We start from the raw sequence: 19234 nt of genomic DNA on the forward strand, positions 1-19234 counted from the left end.
ATTGTCTTAATTCATAAGTCCCCAAATAGGATCACACTGCTAACCACTATCTATCTTTGCTTAAAATGCTTGTGAATTAAGGCAATATCAAAGTAATCCATACAGTATGCACATATGCCAATAAGAGACTGATTAATTGCAATGCTAAACATCAATGGGAAGATTCAAGTAAAACAATACCAAGTGAATTTAAACTTCACCCCATTACACAAACAAGCGACTATCAGGACTCAGTAGTAGTTAAGTGGATAACGTGATAGCGTTTGAAGCGAACGGTAATGGGTCGGAGTTCCGGATTGAATATCAACTGTGAGATGCAGGTACATCTATCTGACGAGCCCCAAATAGGACTGTTAGCTACTATTCATCTTTGCTTATAAGATTAAACTATAGTTTAACAATTAAGATGAAGCCTGACTGTCAAACTATTATTATCCAAACATACTTAGCTTCCTCTGTTAAAGTCATAGTTTACTTCTTGTTTGAATGAGTTAACAGATTAAAGACGTAACCTTATTAACTCCAAAGTACTCTAAATAAAGTTATTAATATTTCAACGTAGAAGAATAATAGACAGTGAATTCAAATAGTTAAGTTTTCCTGACAAGACCTGAGGATAACGGATATATCTGTAAATGAACACGTTTAATGCTCTGTAAATAGCATCGATTCAATGTCGAATGCTTATATGTGCTTCAGACGAACTAATTACCTCATCAAAGAATAATGAGACATATTTGTGACTGAAGTGGATTGATATGAATGTCAATAAATGAATGAGCTGTCATTCACTAGTAACTTACTCGATTTAATTCAACTCGATTCAGATTACAATGAGAGGATTTGATAGAGCAGCTAATTTTGTGGGATTGGATCGGTTATGTTTCTATTCATTCATTTAATATTCCGTATAAATCACTTAATGATTGAATAATATTTGGGTATTAAGTTCTAGTTAATGTTTACCTGAAAGAAATGTTTGAACTACAGACTACTGTTAAGTGGAGAGATGTTGAGAATAAAGATTATTAGATAGTTATGTGCAGTGAATGAGTGGTCCCAAGATGGTATCAAATAGTTCCTGGGCTTCATTCGTAAACTTTTAGTCGACGTTTAGGGCACTACGTAGCTGATTTTGAAATATCAACTGTTTGGTGTTCATATTATGATAGGTTTAAAACTGAATCTACAGTATCTAGGGGTGGAGAGAACCAAAAAACAGGATTAATCTATGAAATTACTGACTGTTGGACTAAGCGCTGTTGGTAAGTGTACACTAAACTGATTGGGATCCGAAAGATAACCATAGTTCTAGATAGTGATAAATAATAGATGACATAATTCTCAGGATCTATCCCAGTAATACCGTTACATTCACTCTCTAACTTCCTCTAAGTCTTGAGCTCTGATAATATTTTGTGTTTCTTATTCTTAGAATTCATTCCTTCTTCTTTCTGAACTATATTCTTCGACCATTGTTTTTGCTTATTATCATTGATGTTACTATTATTTTTCATTGTTTGATATTCATCTTGCTGATTTCCTTTTAGTTTGTTGAAAGAGTATGATAAATCAAACTGACATACATGTTCTAGGCTCTTGGTTGATTATGACTAGCTGATATTTTCGCCTCTATGCAGTAAAATTCAAACGATTATTCACTGACATTAATATCCAACCAATGTAGTGTGATGATGACGAATATAACAAATGAAGGTTAAATTTAGACATTAGCGCCGTTGGATGTATACTTAATGGTCAAGAAGTTAAGCGTCCACACGCAAGAGCGGTAGATCCTGGGTTGTGGATGCACACTGCTGAGGAATCCCATACTAGGATGAATCGGCCGTCCAGTGTTTCCAGATTTTCCATGGTGGTCTAGCTTTAATTAACTCGTGAATTCAACTATTAAATGAAGGTTACTTAAATAACCAGTAGTTGTTCCCTACTATTCATTTTAATCTATATTTCACTGAATTCATCATATAAACGAAGTCTTATTCGTACATTTTTTTGCCACTAAGTCTTTGGTCTTCTTCAAAATTAAGTCCAGTTTGGATGATAAACATGAAATGTACCAAGAAAACATGTTGGTTGGTTTTGTAAAAGTGACAATTCATCAACATCATCAATCAATAACATCAATCGGTTCATGATCTCAATCAATAACTTAATAATCTCCACAATCCCATACTGATAATTACCACGTGCTCGCTAGTGACTAACTTCGTGAGGGAACTCTCGGAGTTCTACTGAGAAGCCGTGACCAGTAGAGCTATTCCGTGTCGAGTAGAGACAAGCATCTACCTCAGTATAATGAAAGATGATCACGCAATTCCATGGATTGGTTATCGTAAAGCACTAGAGCTTCTCGAGGATGCATTTGGTCAGGAGCACATAGTAGCCCATGCATTTATTGATAAGATGCTGAACATCCCTGCTATTAAGGGACTAATCCAGATAGTTTAAGAGGGCTGTCTCGTGAGATGCATATTTGTGAGCTAACACTCACTCAGATGAACTATGTATCCGATCTTCATTCTACAAAGACTATCGAATGCATGTTTTTAAAACTCCCACTACGCTTGCAAAGAGAATGGGTTAAAGTCGCATGTAGAATCCTTAAGACAAGTACAGAACCTTCATTCGAGGACCTCTGCGAATTTGTAAACGAACAGTCAGATGTAGCTAATACCAGATACGGCCTACTTATCACCCGCGGTAATAATGGTGGCAAAAGGGATGTTGGCATTTCGAAGGGGAGAATCAGTGCAAATTACAAGGCAGCAAGTATATCATATACGATTACTAGTGATGGCGGTGTCCCCTTAAGTAGTTCATCCCGTTTGGAGTGCTCAAGCAATCACTTTTTAGATCAATGTTAGAAGTTTAAAGACAAGAATGCTAGAGAAAGGGAAGAATCCATCTTTAGGCATAAGTTATGTAACGTTTGTCTGAAGGTAAATCATGTAGCAAAAAATTGTCGATTACCGAGGTCATGTGTTGTTGAAGGGTGTGGCTGGAGACACCATACCCTGTTACACGAGAAGCGGGAAGAGCAGAGAGATAGTAATATTAATGCCCACATTAATACGCAACGCTGCTCGGAGGAAAGTGTTAAGCGTGTACAGAAACAATTAGCACTTGCAATAGTGCCTGTATTGGTAAAAAAATGGAGAAGAAGCAGTACAGACTTGCGCTTTCCTAGATAGAGGCTCAGACGTTTCTCTTATTACAGAAGACCTGGCTAGAAGATTGGGTTTAGAAGGAGAGTCCAAGAGCACTTTATCGAAAACGTTGGATAACCAGTCCACATTTCATTGTAAAGAGGTCCAACTAGAAGTTTCCTCCTTAGATTCCTCTTCATCATTTAGAATCCCAAATGTATGGACGGTTAAGAGATTACCAATGTTGCGTAGGACGGTACCAACGACATCTCAGATGACATCATGGTCTCGTTTGCGCGGCGTGACCTTCCCAAGAGTTGGCAACGAAGATGTCAAAGTACTGAGAGGGTGCAATGCACCTTAGGCACATGAAATAAAAGAGAAAAGAGTGGGGAAGTCTAACAAACCTTACGCTATAAAAACTTCTTTAGGGTGGACGTTGTTTGGACCTTACAGTGAGATCACTAGAAATGTGAGTATTATAGGTTATCTATCGTCTAAAGATGAACTAGAAACTAGATTAGATCAATTATATAAGATGGACTTTGAAGAAGATCCGAATAACCGTGTGCCCATGTCGGTTTATGACCGTAAAACCTTTGATGCTATGTCCAAATCTATACAGTTAGTGAACGGGCATTACCAAATAGCTTTGCCCTGGCGCCACCGACAGAGCCTACCTAATAACAGAAAACTAGCGATGTGTAGATTAAATTCTTTGAGGAGCCGGCTCATCCATGACAAAAGGTTGCATAAGGAACATGTTAATGTGATGGAACAGTATATTGGACGCTGCTACGCCGAAAAGGCCACAGAGAACTCCACTAGGTTTCGGGTTGATATTTACCGCACCATCCTCTCTTCCTCCCGAAAAAACCTAATAAACTAAGAATCGTATTCCACTGTGCAACACAATACGCCGAGACCTCCCTGAATAAAAACCTATATTCTGGTCCAGATTTAGTTAACAATCTGGTAGATGTATTCACCAGATTTCGGCAAAACCGGCAGGCCACACGGCAGATATTGAAGCTATCTTTCATCAAGTTGTTGTCCCGCCACATGATCGCGACGCCCTTAGACTTTTATGGTGGCCGCAGGGTGACATAAGAAACAAACCAGAGACTTATAGGATGAAAGTACATTTGTTCGGTGTGACCTCCTCACCAAGTTGCGCAACGTTTGCTCTACAAAAAACTATCCTAGATAACGAGGCTAGGTTTCTCGAATGCATTATACAGACAGCGAAGGAACAGTTCTACGTTTACGATTTACTAACTAGTGTTGATACGTTAGAAGAGGCTAAATTGGTATATTCGCAGCTGAAGGAAATGTTACATTTAGGGGGTTTTAATCTGACCATGTGGGGCAGCAACAATGTTGAATTAATGAAGTTTATTTAAGAGGAAGATGCGTAGAAAGAAACATAGATATTCGTTTATCTATGGAAACAAATGAAAGGACTCTAGGAATAGAGTGGAATGTTCGACCGGATAAGAACTTCTTCAGGGTATGCGAATTCGATGCGACTCCCACAAGAAAAACCATTTTGTCGCTTCTATATTTGACCCCATCGGGTTTATAGCTCCAGTTGTTCCACCGGCTAAATTAATTTTGCAAGATGCTTGTCGGCGAAATCTGGCATGGGACTCAGAGCTTCCTACGGAGTGTTTTATGAGATGGGACTGTTGGCTCACAACTGTGAAGCGCCTAAGTGAACTGTTACTTCTCAGATGTCTCATACCAGAATCGTACAAACCAATGGCCACTCAAATTCATTGCTTTGCCGATGCCTCATAATTTGCATGCGTCACGTACGCTGTCACTAAATTTTAGGGCTAAGATAAAGGAAAGGTTACATGAGCCGGGATTCCTGTGGGAGGAAGAGGATAAATGGCCTAACTTACAAAAAATTGAGAACACTATAGCCCATATATTAACAAAAGATTCCAGACCCCCACTGGGTTCGAATCCATCGAGCAGGATCATGGATGCTCACTGCTGAGGAGTCCCATAATAGAACAAAAAGCCCATTGAATGGTTCCAGGTTTTCAATGGTGGTCTAACATCAACCGGTTCATGATCACAATCCAAATATTAATAATAAGTAGTATTATATCGTAACAATATTGATTTCATTTATTAGTTCATTACTGTATATTAATCAATAAAATTAGAATGGATTACAACCTTTGTTAATCTAAATAAAATGAATCTAAAAATCGATATGAGATTAATTTCATTGACACCATAGAGCAAAACAACAAATGGATTTTCGAATATCGATGAAATCAAAGTAAAAGAAACAAAAACAAATCACATGACTTGGCAACCAAACCAAGTTAGTTCAGTTGACACTTCTTAGTACATTTGAATAAGTTTTATAAATTGTACTGACCAAAAGTCAATGTTCTAGATATAAGATCTCTTGTTTTTTCTTTGTAAAACCATCTTATCAAACTTCATAAGGTATATATATTGATAGTAGAAAGTTGAGTAATAGAGTGTTTATAGTTCTAAAACGATGATCTGTATATTCGGTTGTACTGGGTTACTTACTTAGTTACTTACGCCTGTTACTCCTAATGGAGCATAGGCCGCCGACAAGCATTCTCCAACCCACTCACTCTGTCCTGGGCCTTCCTTTATAGTTCCATTCAATTCTTGTTCATTTTTCTCATGTCTATCTCCATTTTTCCGGCGTGATGAGTTCTTTGGTATTCCTCTTTTCCTCTGGCCTTGAGGATTCCATGTGAGCACTTGACCTGTGATGCAGTTGGGTGCTCTCCTCAATGTGTGTCCTATCCACTTACAGCACATCTTCCTCATTTCTTCCCCCACTTGAATCTGGTTTATTCTCTCCAACAATACGTTGTTGCTGATACCGTCTGGCCAACGGATCTGAAGTATTTCGCGTACACAGCTATTAATAAACACTAGTGTCCTCTGGATGATGACTTTTGTAGTTCTCTAGGTTTCCGCTCCATACAATAGAACTGTCCTGACATTTGTATTGAAAATTCTGACCTTGATGTTGGTTGATAATTGTTTTGAGTTCCAGATGTTCTTCAGTTGTAAATATGCTGATCTTGCTTTTCCGATCGGCGCCTTCACATCTGCATCAGATCCACCTTATTCATCAATGATGCCACCCAAATACGTAAAGGTTTTTACATATACATACATACCAGTACTTAAAACTTAGGTATTATTTCAAATAGTTACAGAGTCTGTATACAAAATTGCAAAATATTAATCATTTCATATGGTAACTAACATTTTAACTGATTATCATAAATCTATCACTTGAAATAACAACCCTGACTGGTTTTATTTATACAACTAACTTGGATAATGAATCTCTGTAATCGAGATATTGACCATATTTATAATCTATCTGTTAAACTATTCAGTGATTTATTGCTGATGTATCTTGGTAAATAATCGATAATCACATGAATAAACTAAATGATATAACCTAATTTTATTGATAGTATTGTGGTGTGTACTACTGATGTCAATAATTATAAGTAGTATGTATCATCATTATGCAGATCGAATTCTATCGACCAAGTTGCAATGTGGCCACTAATCTAGGTGACTTGACATTGCGTGTACTATGTTTAGATAAGATGGTGGTTGGAGGTAGGCCAGGATATCCCAGTGCTTCTGACTGTGAAACTGGGCTACACGGGATCGAATCCATCAGGGAGCACCAGTTCCTTTACGATTAAAGTTATACCTTGCTAATAAGTGCTAAATAGCACTAAACCCAAATCCAGGGTTTCCTGTTGATCATAGGTGTCTTCGAAACATTGCTCGTATATCTTGGGACCATCGAGTAAGTAATGCAGCTGTTAGGAAACGCGTACTGGGTAAGGATGGCAAATCGATTGATGAAGTAGTGAAACTTCATCAGTTGAGATGGCTGGGACACATGTCACGTATGTCCAACCACCGTCTGCCTCGACGTGCGATGTTTTATGGTGTAGGAGTAGGTTGGAAGAAAGCTAGGGGTGGCCAGACCAAAACATGGCACAAGTCCATGGAGTCACTGACAAGTGGACTGAGCCATGTTAGTAGGTGTAGACTATCTGGTTGGGGACCGCGAGATGATAGCAACCGATGGTTAGAGACGTTGAATGACATGGCTCAAAATCGTTTGCGATGGCGCAGGTGCATCCACTCTTTGTGTTCTCCCGAATTCTTCATGTCGCTTTCTTTTTTTTTCTCTTTCCAAATTTATTCCACTGAATTATACTCTTTGAATAACATCTTCAAACCCTAATTTTTCCGATTACTGCTTGTACTCTCACCGCCTCTACCACTATGGGGTTTGAATCGACAACTGCATCTCTGTGCTAATGCGGTATGGCAACTCGAACTGATGTACGTACCTACGGAGTTCTACGTTGTTACTGACTGACTGACTCCCGACCGCCATCTTATCTTAATCGTTGAGTCTATTGTATTAAGTGAATTTCTTAATAGGAAGTGCAATATTAAACTATAAAATCATGACTACAATTGTAGTACAATATTTGGTGCTTTTTACAATGTTCTTGTTTGGATTGATTTTGAATCGACATTAATTAACTATATCTGTTCTAAATATCAACGTATCCCTTCTCGAATCGAATGAGTTTGTTACTCCTAACGGAGCAAAGGCCGCCGACCAGTATAATTTTTTTCCGGTTAGCGTTTCTTTTTAGCGAGTTAATTTTCTACGGGATGTGTTCGTTAAACCTATGCCCAACCCTCTTCCTTTATCTGGGCTTGGGACCGGCATTAGCCCCCAGAAAGGCTCCAGGCGTAGTTCCAACTCATTGATATCCATTTTGTATTTTTAGGAAATTTATGAACACCATATATCATAAATGAAATAACATACAGTTGATTAGTTTGATAAGGTCAACCTATTCGTTATAGTTTACTGATTTCAAATGATTTGCCGGTTAAATTCTCAAGAATTTTTTTTATCATGAACTATCCTTATTCTAAATACTAAAAATGTAGTTCTTTCTTATTCTTAATGAAAATGTTTAACCTCTTAAAGGATAAACAATGAAATCAACCCATCACCTTCATGTAAATTGAATGAATGACTCTATATATGTCCATTGTCCTTAATCAATGAATTACACAATGTCAGTTGAACTACTGATTGTTTATACATTTTAATAATGTCAGCACAACTATTTGTAATGATGGTTAATAATGATTTAATGTTTAAACATGTAAATCATTGAAATGATGCATTTCAGGACAACGATAAATTAAACATTCTGAAAATTATGTAACTAAATTAAATTCTAGGAAAAAAAGATCAATGATGATATATTATTGTTGAAAGAAGTTTGCCTCCCAAATGGTCTGGTATGACCGAGGGTGGGAAGAGTTCGCTCTCCTTCTTGAAATACTCTCACATAGCCACATGTATACAACCACTATCAGGGAAGTCCTACTCACTGCCTTCTCGAAGCGAGGATGTTATTTACGAAGTTGAAAGGACGAAAAGTTAATGTCAGGCCCTTTAACTGGATTGGTGGACGAGGAGGAATCACCCATCTAGGGGAGTTGGAAAATCCTGATTCCAAACCAATGGTACACATGGGCTCCAGTATTCCGGAATAACAAATGGTATATGAGCCAATCGTTGGTTAGCGGCTATTATGGGACTGCATCTCCTTACGTTGTTCCACTGCCTTATGGATAAGACCTTTGGGTCGAAGGCTCTGGGTGCGGCCCCTTGAGAAAATCACCTGCTTCTGTCTGAACAGCCGTGTAGTATCATAGGTCACACACAAATCAAGCAGCTTGTGTGGTACATATATATTTGTTGCCCCTTTGTACCAATATTTATGTGTTCATATAAATAAATAGTGATATTTATATTCAATTAAGAATAATATCATCCATGGAATAGCATTGCTACCGACAATGAAATTGTAACAGGAATTGAGGGGATGTATGAATCATGGTTCGAACCAGTGAGGTTCTACAGCTGGAACCAAGTGACAAAACTGCTAAGAATGTTATAAACTCATTTTATTTAACGTTCTTACTTAACCGCTGTCAAATGAATGCATCTAGGTAAGTATATATTCAGGAATAATCGATTAAACTTAGTACTCCAACGGAAATATTGTACAAGCACAGTTCCAGGGTGAGTGATAATCAAATAGCATTTAATGATTCACATGAATACAGTACAGAAAGTATGCTTAAAACTAATAAATTGTAATGACCTGATTTGTTTCACTTGATTGTTTCTAAGTGAATCACTGATTAGTAGTGTTCACAATTTTGAATTAGTAGTAGATCAGTACAAATTCTAATTACGTAACATGAGTAGTTTGCAATCCGACTATCAATAACATCACTTTAACTTAACATAAGCTGGAAAAAAAGATGAATAGAGATTGACTTGATTCAGTCTATATCAGTCAATGATGAAACCAGACAATCGAGGATCAATATTACCTTCCAATTCACTAACTTAAGCATGTGAATGACGTATCCGGTAAATTCATAACTAAACAGAAAACAAATTCAAACATAGATAGGAAGCATAGACCACATACGCATGATTGTTCAACTAGGCAACTCATCAAGAATGTTAATAGCTTAATGCTAATAAAAACTTACGCCTCTTACCCCTCATCAAGGAGCATAGGCTAATCATCAATATTCTTCATCAACTTCTGTCCTAGACAATCATTTCCACTTGCTATTTATCATTTTCATGTTTGCTTCCAATTTCCGACGTAGTGTGTTCTTCAGCCTTCCTCTTCTCCGTTTCACTTCAGGATTCTAAGTAAGTGCTTGTCTCGTAATGCAGTTTGATGGTTTCCGTAATGTATGCCCTATAATTTTCCTCAGCTGGAAGCTCGTTTGTTCTCTTCCATAGTGCGCTATAGCTGATAGTATCCAACCAACGGACATTTAGTTTTCTGAGTAGGCAGTTGTTTATAAATAATAAGACCTTTTTGATGATAGTTGTAGTAGTTCTCCAAGTCTGAGCTCCCCATAATATAACTTACTGTCTTGACGTCCGTACTGAAGATTATGACTTTGTTGGCTGACAGTTGTTTTGAGTTATATATGCTCTTCAATTGTAGAAATGCAGCCCTTACTTTGCCAATCCTTACCTTCAAAGTTGCATCAGACCCTCCTTTTTCATCGATGATGCTGCCCAGGTATGTGGAACTTCCCACTTTTTGCAGTGCTTCTTTATCAAATGTGATTGGTTTGGTGTTTTGCGTTGTATTACAAGATCTTGCTTTTCCGATTGAGAATGTTAAGGCCCATTGGCTACCTTTACCTGCATTTGTTGGTATATGGGTTAGAAGGGCACAACTTTGCAGTGTATTCCGTCGTACGAATTCTAGATGCTGACAATTTTCTCAGGTACTCCATACTTTGAAGGTTCTCCTACCTACGTGGTCAAACACTTTCTCATAGTAAAACAAGTTGATGTATAGTGACGAGTTCCGTTCAATTTATTGTTCAACGATTGTCCAGCTTTGCGATTCGGTCTGTGCACGACCGATCCTCACGGAATCAGGTCTGTTGATCTCGGACTTGGGCGTTTGTTGATTATTTCATCCGGTTCAACAACACTCTATTTAAATATTTTCCTCGTACCGATGGTAGTATGATGCCCATGTAGTCCTCACAATTGTTCAGATCTTCTTTCTTTGGTAAACTGATGAGTTAAACCACTTTTCAGTGTGTTGGCATTTGTTCTTCCCCCCAAATCTTCCCTAATAGAATATGTTTGTATTTACTTCTAACTTCGATGCTTTAGCTGATATGTTGTCAGGTTGTGCTGCTTCCCCATTCCTAATTTGTCTGACGGACATCCTGATATCGTCGATCGTTGGTGGAGTGTCGTCTATAGGAACGTCTGTAGGTATTGCGTCAATGTTCAGTGGGTTGGTCTATTCAAGAATCATCCAAAGTGTTCTACCCACCTGTTCTTTAATCCCAGTGATTGGAAATCTGGGATCATTTGATTCCTCAGCAGTGTGCATCCACGGGGTCCAAACTCAGGACCATCGGTCTCGCGCGCGAACGCTTAACCTCTAGACCACTGAGCTAGCCAGCATCCAACAGTGTTAATCTCTAACCTCAATCACAGCTGAGGAGACCTACAATAAGACGAAACGGCCGTCCAGTGCTTCTAGGTTTTTGATGGTGGTCTAACAACAATGAATTCATGATCTCAATCAAAAACCTATTGATAATCTCCACAATCCCATACTGATAATTACCATGTTCTCACTAGTGACTAGCTTCGTGAGTCAACTCTCGAAGTTCTAGTGAGAAGCCGTGATCGGTGGAGTTAATCCATGTCAGGTAGAGACAGATATCTACCTCAGTACAATGGAAGATGATCGCATAATTTCATAGATTGGTTGAAGTTAGACATTAGCACCGATGGATGTCAGCTGGCTCAGTGATGGTCTAGAATTCAAGCGTTTGCACACGAGACCAAAAACCATGGGTTCGAATACCGAGAGCGGAATCATAGACGCATACTATTGAGGAGTCCCATAATAAGACGAAATAACTATCCAATACTTCCAGGTTTTCAAAGGTAATCTCTACAACTATATACTGACACAATCGCCACGTCATACATAAATATCTCTATGAATAAACCTGTGAGAAATGCTGAAGAGTCCTAACACTCGAATGAAACAACGATCCAGTACTTCCATGGTCATCTAGCTTGAATCAATTCATGAATTCAATTATTCAAATGATTATAAACTCATCATAAAACCGTCCTTTTGATAGAAATGATTAGTGTTAAATATATTTCATTATTATTCACAAACAAAATAACAATGAATTTCATGCATAATTAGGTTGTAATAAGAAGAACACAGAAAATAAGCGAAATAAAAAAGAAAGAGAGAGAGAGGGAGATTAATTAAGTAATACAATATAAATTGTACATACATAATTATGTGAAATAAACGCTGCTTAAATTTGATTACGATCATTATTATTATTATCATTAGTTATGTAATGAATAAGTGAAAATAATTAAACTTCTCTATTACAGTAACAATTGCATACAGAAAAACAAAAATAAAATAAATTACACATTAACGAGAAGTTATTTGATCATGTTTCTATGCAGGGAGATAAGGGGAAGAACGAGAGAGAGAGAGAGAGAGAGAGAGAGAGAGAGAGAGATATGGGTTGGAGGCGGAGGATAGAAGGTGGTATTATTAACTAAGAGAAAAACATTTAACTACTAATATTCTGACATGATTTAACACCAGGGATGTATACAATTGTTTAAATCATCATCATCATGATAAAACTGAAGGAGAGAATGTTTTAAAGCTCAAGTTGACAAAAAAAAATACTCATTAGTGTACTTGTTTATACATGAATTGCATGCAGAATACACAATAAAATTTAAAAAAAAAAGTTGTTAAGAGAAATGAATCAGGATGTCTACATACTAGAAATAGCAAGAGTGAAGGCGAACAACAACGACAACAACAATAACGACGATGACGATGACGACGGCGACAACACCAACAACAAGGAAGAGAATAGAGAATGTAAACTGATGGTCAATATTTACAAAAAAAATGGTTAAAATAAATAATTATAAAAACAAAATTACATAAACAAATAAATAAATAAATAATAATAAAATACCTATAAGATTAATAAACAGTAATTGCCGATCAAATGATATTGAATACTTGAACAGAAGTTTCATTTTGATGGATCAGCAACCACAACAACAAACAAGCAAACAAACGGTTACATAATGATGCAAAACAATGAAGAAGATTTTATAAATATACAACAGAATAAAAACAAGAGTTAATTTAAAGAGAAAAAAGAAGAAAACTGATGGTGATGATGATGATGATGATTAGGCGCTTTAGAAACAAAACAAAAAAAAAGTGATTATGTAATAGTAGAGAAATAAAAATAAATCAATAAATAATGTACCTAGAACATAATCACATCACAGGAGAATAAGACTAATATCATTCATTGTTGGAATATGTCGGCGCTGAACAACAAACAAACAAACAAACTGGTGGTGATGATCAGGATCTACACACACACACACACACACACACACACACACACACACACACACACACACGTGTAAATCTAGAAAATGTATTCATCAAGATATTGCTGTCAAGAATAGAGAAAAGTGAGGAGAAGAAGAAGGAGATAGCCTTACTCTTAATGATGACGTAATATGATTCTTTCAATAACAACGACAACAACAAAAAAGAAAGAAAGAAAGAAAGAAATGATATCTATAAAATAAAATAAAAATAGAATAAAAAACCTAGAAAAATGGATGAAAGAGAAATATATTCAATAAGAGATAAGTGAACATCCCTTATTGCATTTAAATAAATAAAAGTATTTTATGAATGTCACTGGGATTTATAAATATTAACATTATGACTACTACTACTACTACTCATTATTGGTATATTAGTAGTAGTAGTAGTAGTAGTATTAGTTGTACAACAAACTGATGTATTTATATGATGATTATAATGATGAATAGGCATAAATCGTTTAATATGATGATTATGATTTCTCCTAGTATTAGTAGTATTAGTATTATTATTGATTATCTTATCACAATTATTATGTGATAAATCTGATAATGATGATGATGATAATAATAATAACGGAGATGATATACAACAATTCATATTGAAATTCTCTTCTTGAGATGATGATAATGATGGTAATTGTGATATAAATTGTGTTGAATATAATGGAATAGGAGAAGAAGGACTAGAAGCTATTTTACTATCATTTAAATATAAATTAGATTTACCTGAAGAAATATTTTGTAATGTAGCAAGATTGAATAAATGTTTTTGAGACCATTTCGATAATGAAATCGACGAAGAAGAAGAAGATGATGGGGGTGGAGGTGGTGGTGGTGATATAGTTGTACAATGTGTTGAAATTAAAGAATTTGAAGATTTTTCAATTTGATTATTGGATAAAACATTTGAATGAATGATATCAGAGATAACCGTTGAAGTAAATGGTGATATTATTGAATTACTATGATCAGATAAATAATGTGAACCTCTTGACATATAGGTTAATAAAGATTCATCAATGAAATTTTGATCATTCATTTTAGGATGATTATTCTGTGATAATGAATGATCAACTGATCGTCGTTCACCAATAGATGATATAACACGATGAAAATTTGGTGTATAATTTGACCAGAGACTATTATTATTATTATTACTATTAGTAGTAGTAGTAGTAGTAGTAGTAGTAGTAGTAGTAGTAGTGTTACTAGGATACAATCCACTAATTAGATCAGTTGATGATGTATAAAAATGTTTTGATTTACAATAGTTAGGAAGATTTGATTGTTGAGATGATGCTATCGTTATTGATGATGATGATGATGATGGTGTGGTTGTGGTCGTTGTTGTTGTTGTTAATGATCTAGATGGTTTTTCTGAATTATTCAATGTTGTAGATGGTGATATAGAAGATACTGGAAAATTATTCTCATCTTCAAATTCAGTATCTGTCAAGAAACGAATACATTTTTTCTTTCGTCTAGAAAGTTTAAACACACACAAACATGAATATGTATCATTAATTTTATATAAAATAGGGGAAACATGTATCACAAACACAAGTCTATAACAACACAAGTAATGAATAACTTTTTAAAACAAACATCTAAATCATTCATTATACCACACACAATGTTAAACCTTAAATGAAATATAAGACTTAAACAGATTAAACCCTATGTACTGTTTATTTCCTCAGGAACTGGGGTGAAAACAAAAAGTTCAGAAGTTTATACAACTTAATACTTTAATTCTTTCTTACTTTTACTTACTTACGTCTGTTACTCCTAATGGAGCATAGGCTGACGACCAACAGTCTCTAACCCACTCACTCTGTCCTGGGCCTTCCTTTATAGTTCTTCTCATGTCTGTCTCCATTTCTCGGTGTAATGCGTTCTTTGCTCTTCCTGTTCTCCTTTGGCCTTGAGCATTCCAAGTGAGCACTTGACTTGTGATGCAGTTGGGTGCTCTCCTCAATGTGTGTCCTATCCACTTACAGCACATCTTCCTCATTTCTTCCTCCACTTGAATCTGGTTTATTCTCTCTCACAATAGGTTGTTGCTGATAGTGTCCAGCCAACGGATCCGAAGTATTTCGCGTAGACAACTGTTAATAAACACTTGTCTTCTAGATGATGGCTTTCGTAGTTCTCCAGGTTTCCGCTCCATACACTAGAACTGTCTCGACATTTGTATTGAAAATCCTGACCTTGGTGTTGGTTGACAATTGTTTTGAGTTCCAGATGTTCTTCAGTTGCAAATATACTGCTCTTGCTTTTCCGATCGGCGCCTTCACATCTGCATCAGATCCTCCTTGTTCATCAATGATGCCGCCCAGATATGTAAACGTTTTTATATCTACCAAATCTTACACTTAATTCTTTCTAGTGTAGTGTATAATTGACATTCATATTAACTTGACAGTATCCTTTTTATTTAATAGTTTGTTTTTTCACAGAAAAATAATCAATAAACTCAGTGGTAACTGAATATTATCATCATTAAATCAATTTGATCATACCATATATAGGCGAGAAAAAAATCGATGATGACAAACTACCGACTACAACAAATGAAAACCAGAGTTACTATTAAATACAATAACTCTCAACTACTACTAAGGGTATATAATTTATAAAATATTGATAAGACAATAACAGTGATGAGTGCGATACTATCAGTGTAGATTTATTGTTACATCTAGAGGTTATATTCTTAATATACAGCGTATAACTTGAGCACTCGGATGCTAGAACACTATAAAGTCGCAATGAATAGACAGAAGACAAGTGAAAGGAATGCTATTCCAAACCGTGTCAATTATGTTACAAAACTGTCATTCGTTCAATAGGTAAGCTACATATAGGGATTCTGGAATATCCTTCCAAAACATGATTGGATGGAATATCTTCAGCTCTTTCTGAGCTTCTTACAGCTTCCTCGAGTTCACTCGTGGACCGTCCTTACATTTATAATCTTTTCTCGTTCATAAGTCAAATATAATATGAAGTATGACATTATAAAATAGTCTTGAAAGGAGTACATATCACAACGACTGTTCACGTCGTTCATTTAAGTGATAAACATAGCTAAAAGCATAGAAAGATTCAAAGTTCTTACATATTTACAGGCAAATACTGTAAAATTATAAGAATCAATGAGATAATTTCGTATGTTGAGTAACCCTTGGTTGCATTTACAAATTTTCGAAGTCACCATCATCAGAAAGACACACGGAGAGAGAGAAAGAGAGCAACGGTGGTTCAAATATTACCAAACAATAAATAGGATAACATGTTCTACATTGAATACTTCATTCGCTTACTTAATCAAGTAAGAACTAAATTGCATTCAAAATGCCACTGTATTTCACCACTTGAAATGTATAGTTTTGACAAAAGCTCCAATAAATACCTTCGCAGACTACTTTATATGTTGTGAATTGTTTTAAAATTTACTGTAGAAAAGTATATAGGTAAATTCGGCGAGGTCGTGGATGCGTACTGCTGAGCAGTCCCACGATAGGACGAAACGGCCGTCCAGTGCTTCCAGGTTCTCCATGGTGGTCTAGCTTCAACTGACTCATGATCTTAACCATGGAAATTACTACAATCTCCACGAAAAACCCATCTGATGTTAAATTTGGTAAACCTTATGAATCGTAAATTTATGTCAGCTAGCCATACTACTTATAAATTTTTAAAGTAACAACAGAAGACGTTGATGGTCCAAAAAAGGTATTTGTAATATTACACAACCAAAAGACAGATAAAAATGATCAACCCAAGAACATTAATAATATGATCATTTTGAGGATGTGAGATTGTCAGGTGAGAATATGCTTTACTTGCTAGTGTATCATGGAGTTTGAAACCTTACATTCAAGCAAAACCTTGTGTTATTGTAGCGGGGACCGAAAAAAACACATTTATATTGGCGATGCAGTGAACGAGAACACAAATGAGGACGGTCGAATGTATTTCAATACTCAATTACAGAATATCTTAGCAAAATCTGAGAACCATAAAATAAATACTTAAATGTCAATCAATCGTCTCGGACTTCATTGTTCCGTCATTTCCACACCAATCATTATTTGTTCTCGTTCACATTCCTTCGATCTTCTTAACATTCTGTCGCTAGTCATTTCTCTTTTGATTGATGATACATACTACTTATATCTATCGACATCAGTAGCACACACCACAGTGATATCAACAAACATACAAATGGATGGATTCAACCCGATGACGATCGATTAACCGAAACAACAAGAAAGAGAAAAGTAATAAGTGGAAATATTTTAAATTAGTAGAGGGTGAGAAATCGGACGACAATACAGGCGGAGTGTCTCAAGTTCTGTAGATCTCAGTAAATCAAGTAGAGACTGTGATCGATATAAAGCACACGAGAGAGTAACTCAAGTTACTTAGTGGTATGAAATGTTAACTATGCAACTTATCTCACTGTATTTACAAATAGTAGTCTATTTAAAGGGTTATTTGGGAAAAGAACGAAATCTATAATCTAAATATGGACAAGGAAATTTAAGACAGTTTCGTTGAGTGTATAAGAAAGAATTAACCACCAGTTGAAATTTCTATACTTTATCATAGTTTAATGAAAAATCCATTGTCTGATAAGTTTTAACAGGTTAGATAGAAGAAACTCTTACAATAGATGATAGGATTGACTACATATGACTGAATTAGTCAGCAGATTGATACAATCACTTTGATCTAGCGATTTACAGTAGAAGAAGGTCAACTACTGTAATTTAACAGCCGAATTGAGTTCTCAACAATATACCATATGTTGGAGATTTGGATACTAATACTGTAGTTGGGACACTCGAATGCATTTGTCACGAAATTACAGGGTATCTCACTAAAATCTGAGAACCATAATTTGTAAAATATCAATCCATCGTCTCAACCTTAACTGTTCCTTTTGCAAAAATCAGTCTGTTGTCTCGTATTTCATTGTTCATGCATTTTCATACCGATTGCGCCCTGTTCCCGTTCTTTCCTTATCGATCTTCCGCTGAAATACATTCTATGCCTGACCACCGTTATATACTACTTATGTAGACATAAGTAACCCACACAACACTACTGTTTTAACTCAATGATTGATTATAGTAGTATCTTAGCTATCGCTATTTTGCTCCCTAACAGAAAAAATCACATTTGTCTACCTGGTATTGTTGTCAATAAAGAGTAAAGAATTTGAGTTACTTATTCAAGTTGTGAAAATCTATTGATTCAGCTATCTAACTGAAAGATAGATCGCCTTGAAATCAGTAGTATATAAACTACTCTGACTAATCATATTAGAGGAGATCAAAGATTATTGTCTTAAATTTGAACAAATGATCCTATAGAATATAAAATTTCGTATTACCAGACAAAAATCACTGAGTATTTCGTTAAACGGTATATTGTTTCACGTTACCTCACACAAACACATACTTCATAGGATAATAGCTGGAAGAGGATAATAGAGTCAAACAAAAATGTAGTGGAAATGACAATACTAGTTACCAAAATAAAAGATAAAAAAACTATTAGAAACGCGTCCAAGTGAAGTTTAGAACAAGCAGAGAATTTGCTAGGGTTGAAGCTATCACGAGTTTACTTAATCTGAGAACGAGAAACAACATTCGGTGACCAAACACCACTAAGCTAGCTATTTGACGAGTCCAAGCCCCGATAACTAGACGAAGAAGTTCAAGATTCGAATGGGGAAGTATAGTCTGCAAACATCCAGAAACCAGCGATAACAACAAATACAATTATATATATATATATATATATATATATATATATATATATATATATATATATATATATATATATATATATATATATATAGTACAAAACCGTCCTTGGGGAGAGTTACCAAATAGCATACTAAAAGATGCAACGGACCAATATCATT

At 35.8% G+C, this 19234-nt stretch overlaps 1 protein-coding gene across 1 annotated transcript in view; it reads right to left on the reverse strand.

Annotated features, from left to right (window-relative positions):
- Positions 1 to 9740: 9740 nt before the first annotated feature.
- The window catches only part of TCF7 (T-cell specific, HMG-box), a 44020-nt gene continuing 34526 nt past the window's right edge, over positions 9741 to 19234 (reverse strand). Inside the window, exon 9 of the mRNA XM_051217647.1 lies at positions 9741 to 14774. Within this exon, the coding sequence (XP_051065065.1) occupies positions 13604 to 14774 (1171 nt within the window). The 3' untranslated portion in view covers positions 9741 to 13603. The remainder of the gene's footprint in view (positions 14775 to 19234) is intronic.

The sequence above is a fragment of the Schistosoma haematobium genome, chromosome 5 (genome assembly GCF_000699445.3).
Source record: "Schistosoma haematobium chromosome 5, whole genome shotgun sequence".
Taxonomy (NCBI): Eukaryota; Metazoa; Platyhelminthes; class Trematoda; order Strigeidida; family Schistosomatidae; genus Schistosoma; species Schistosoma haematobium.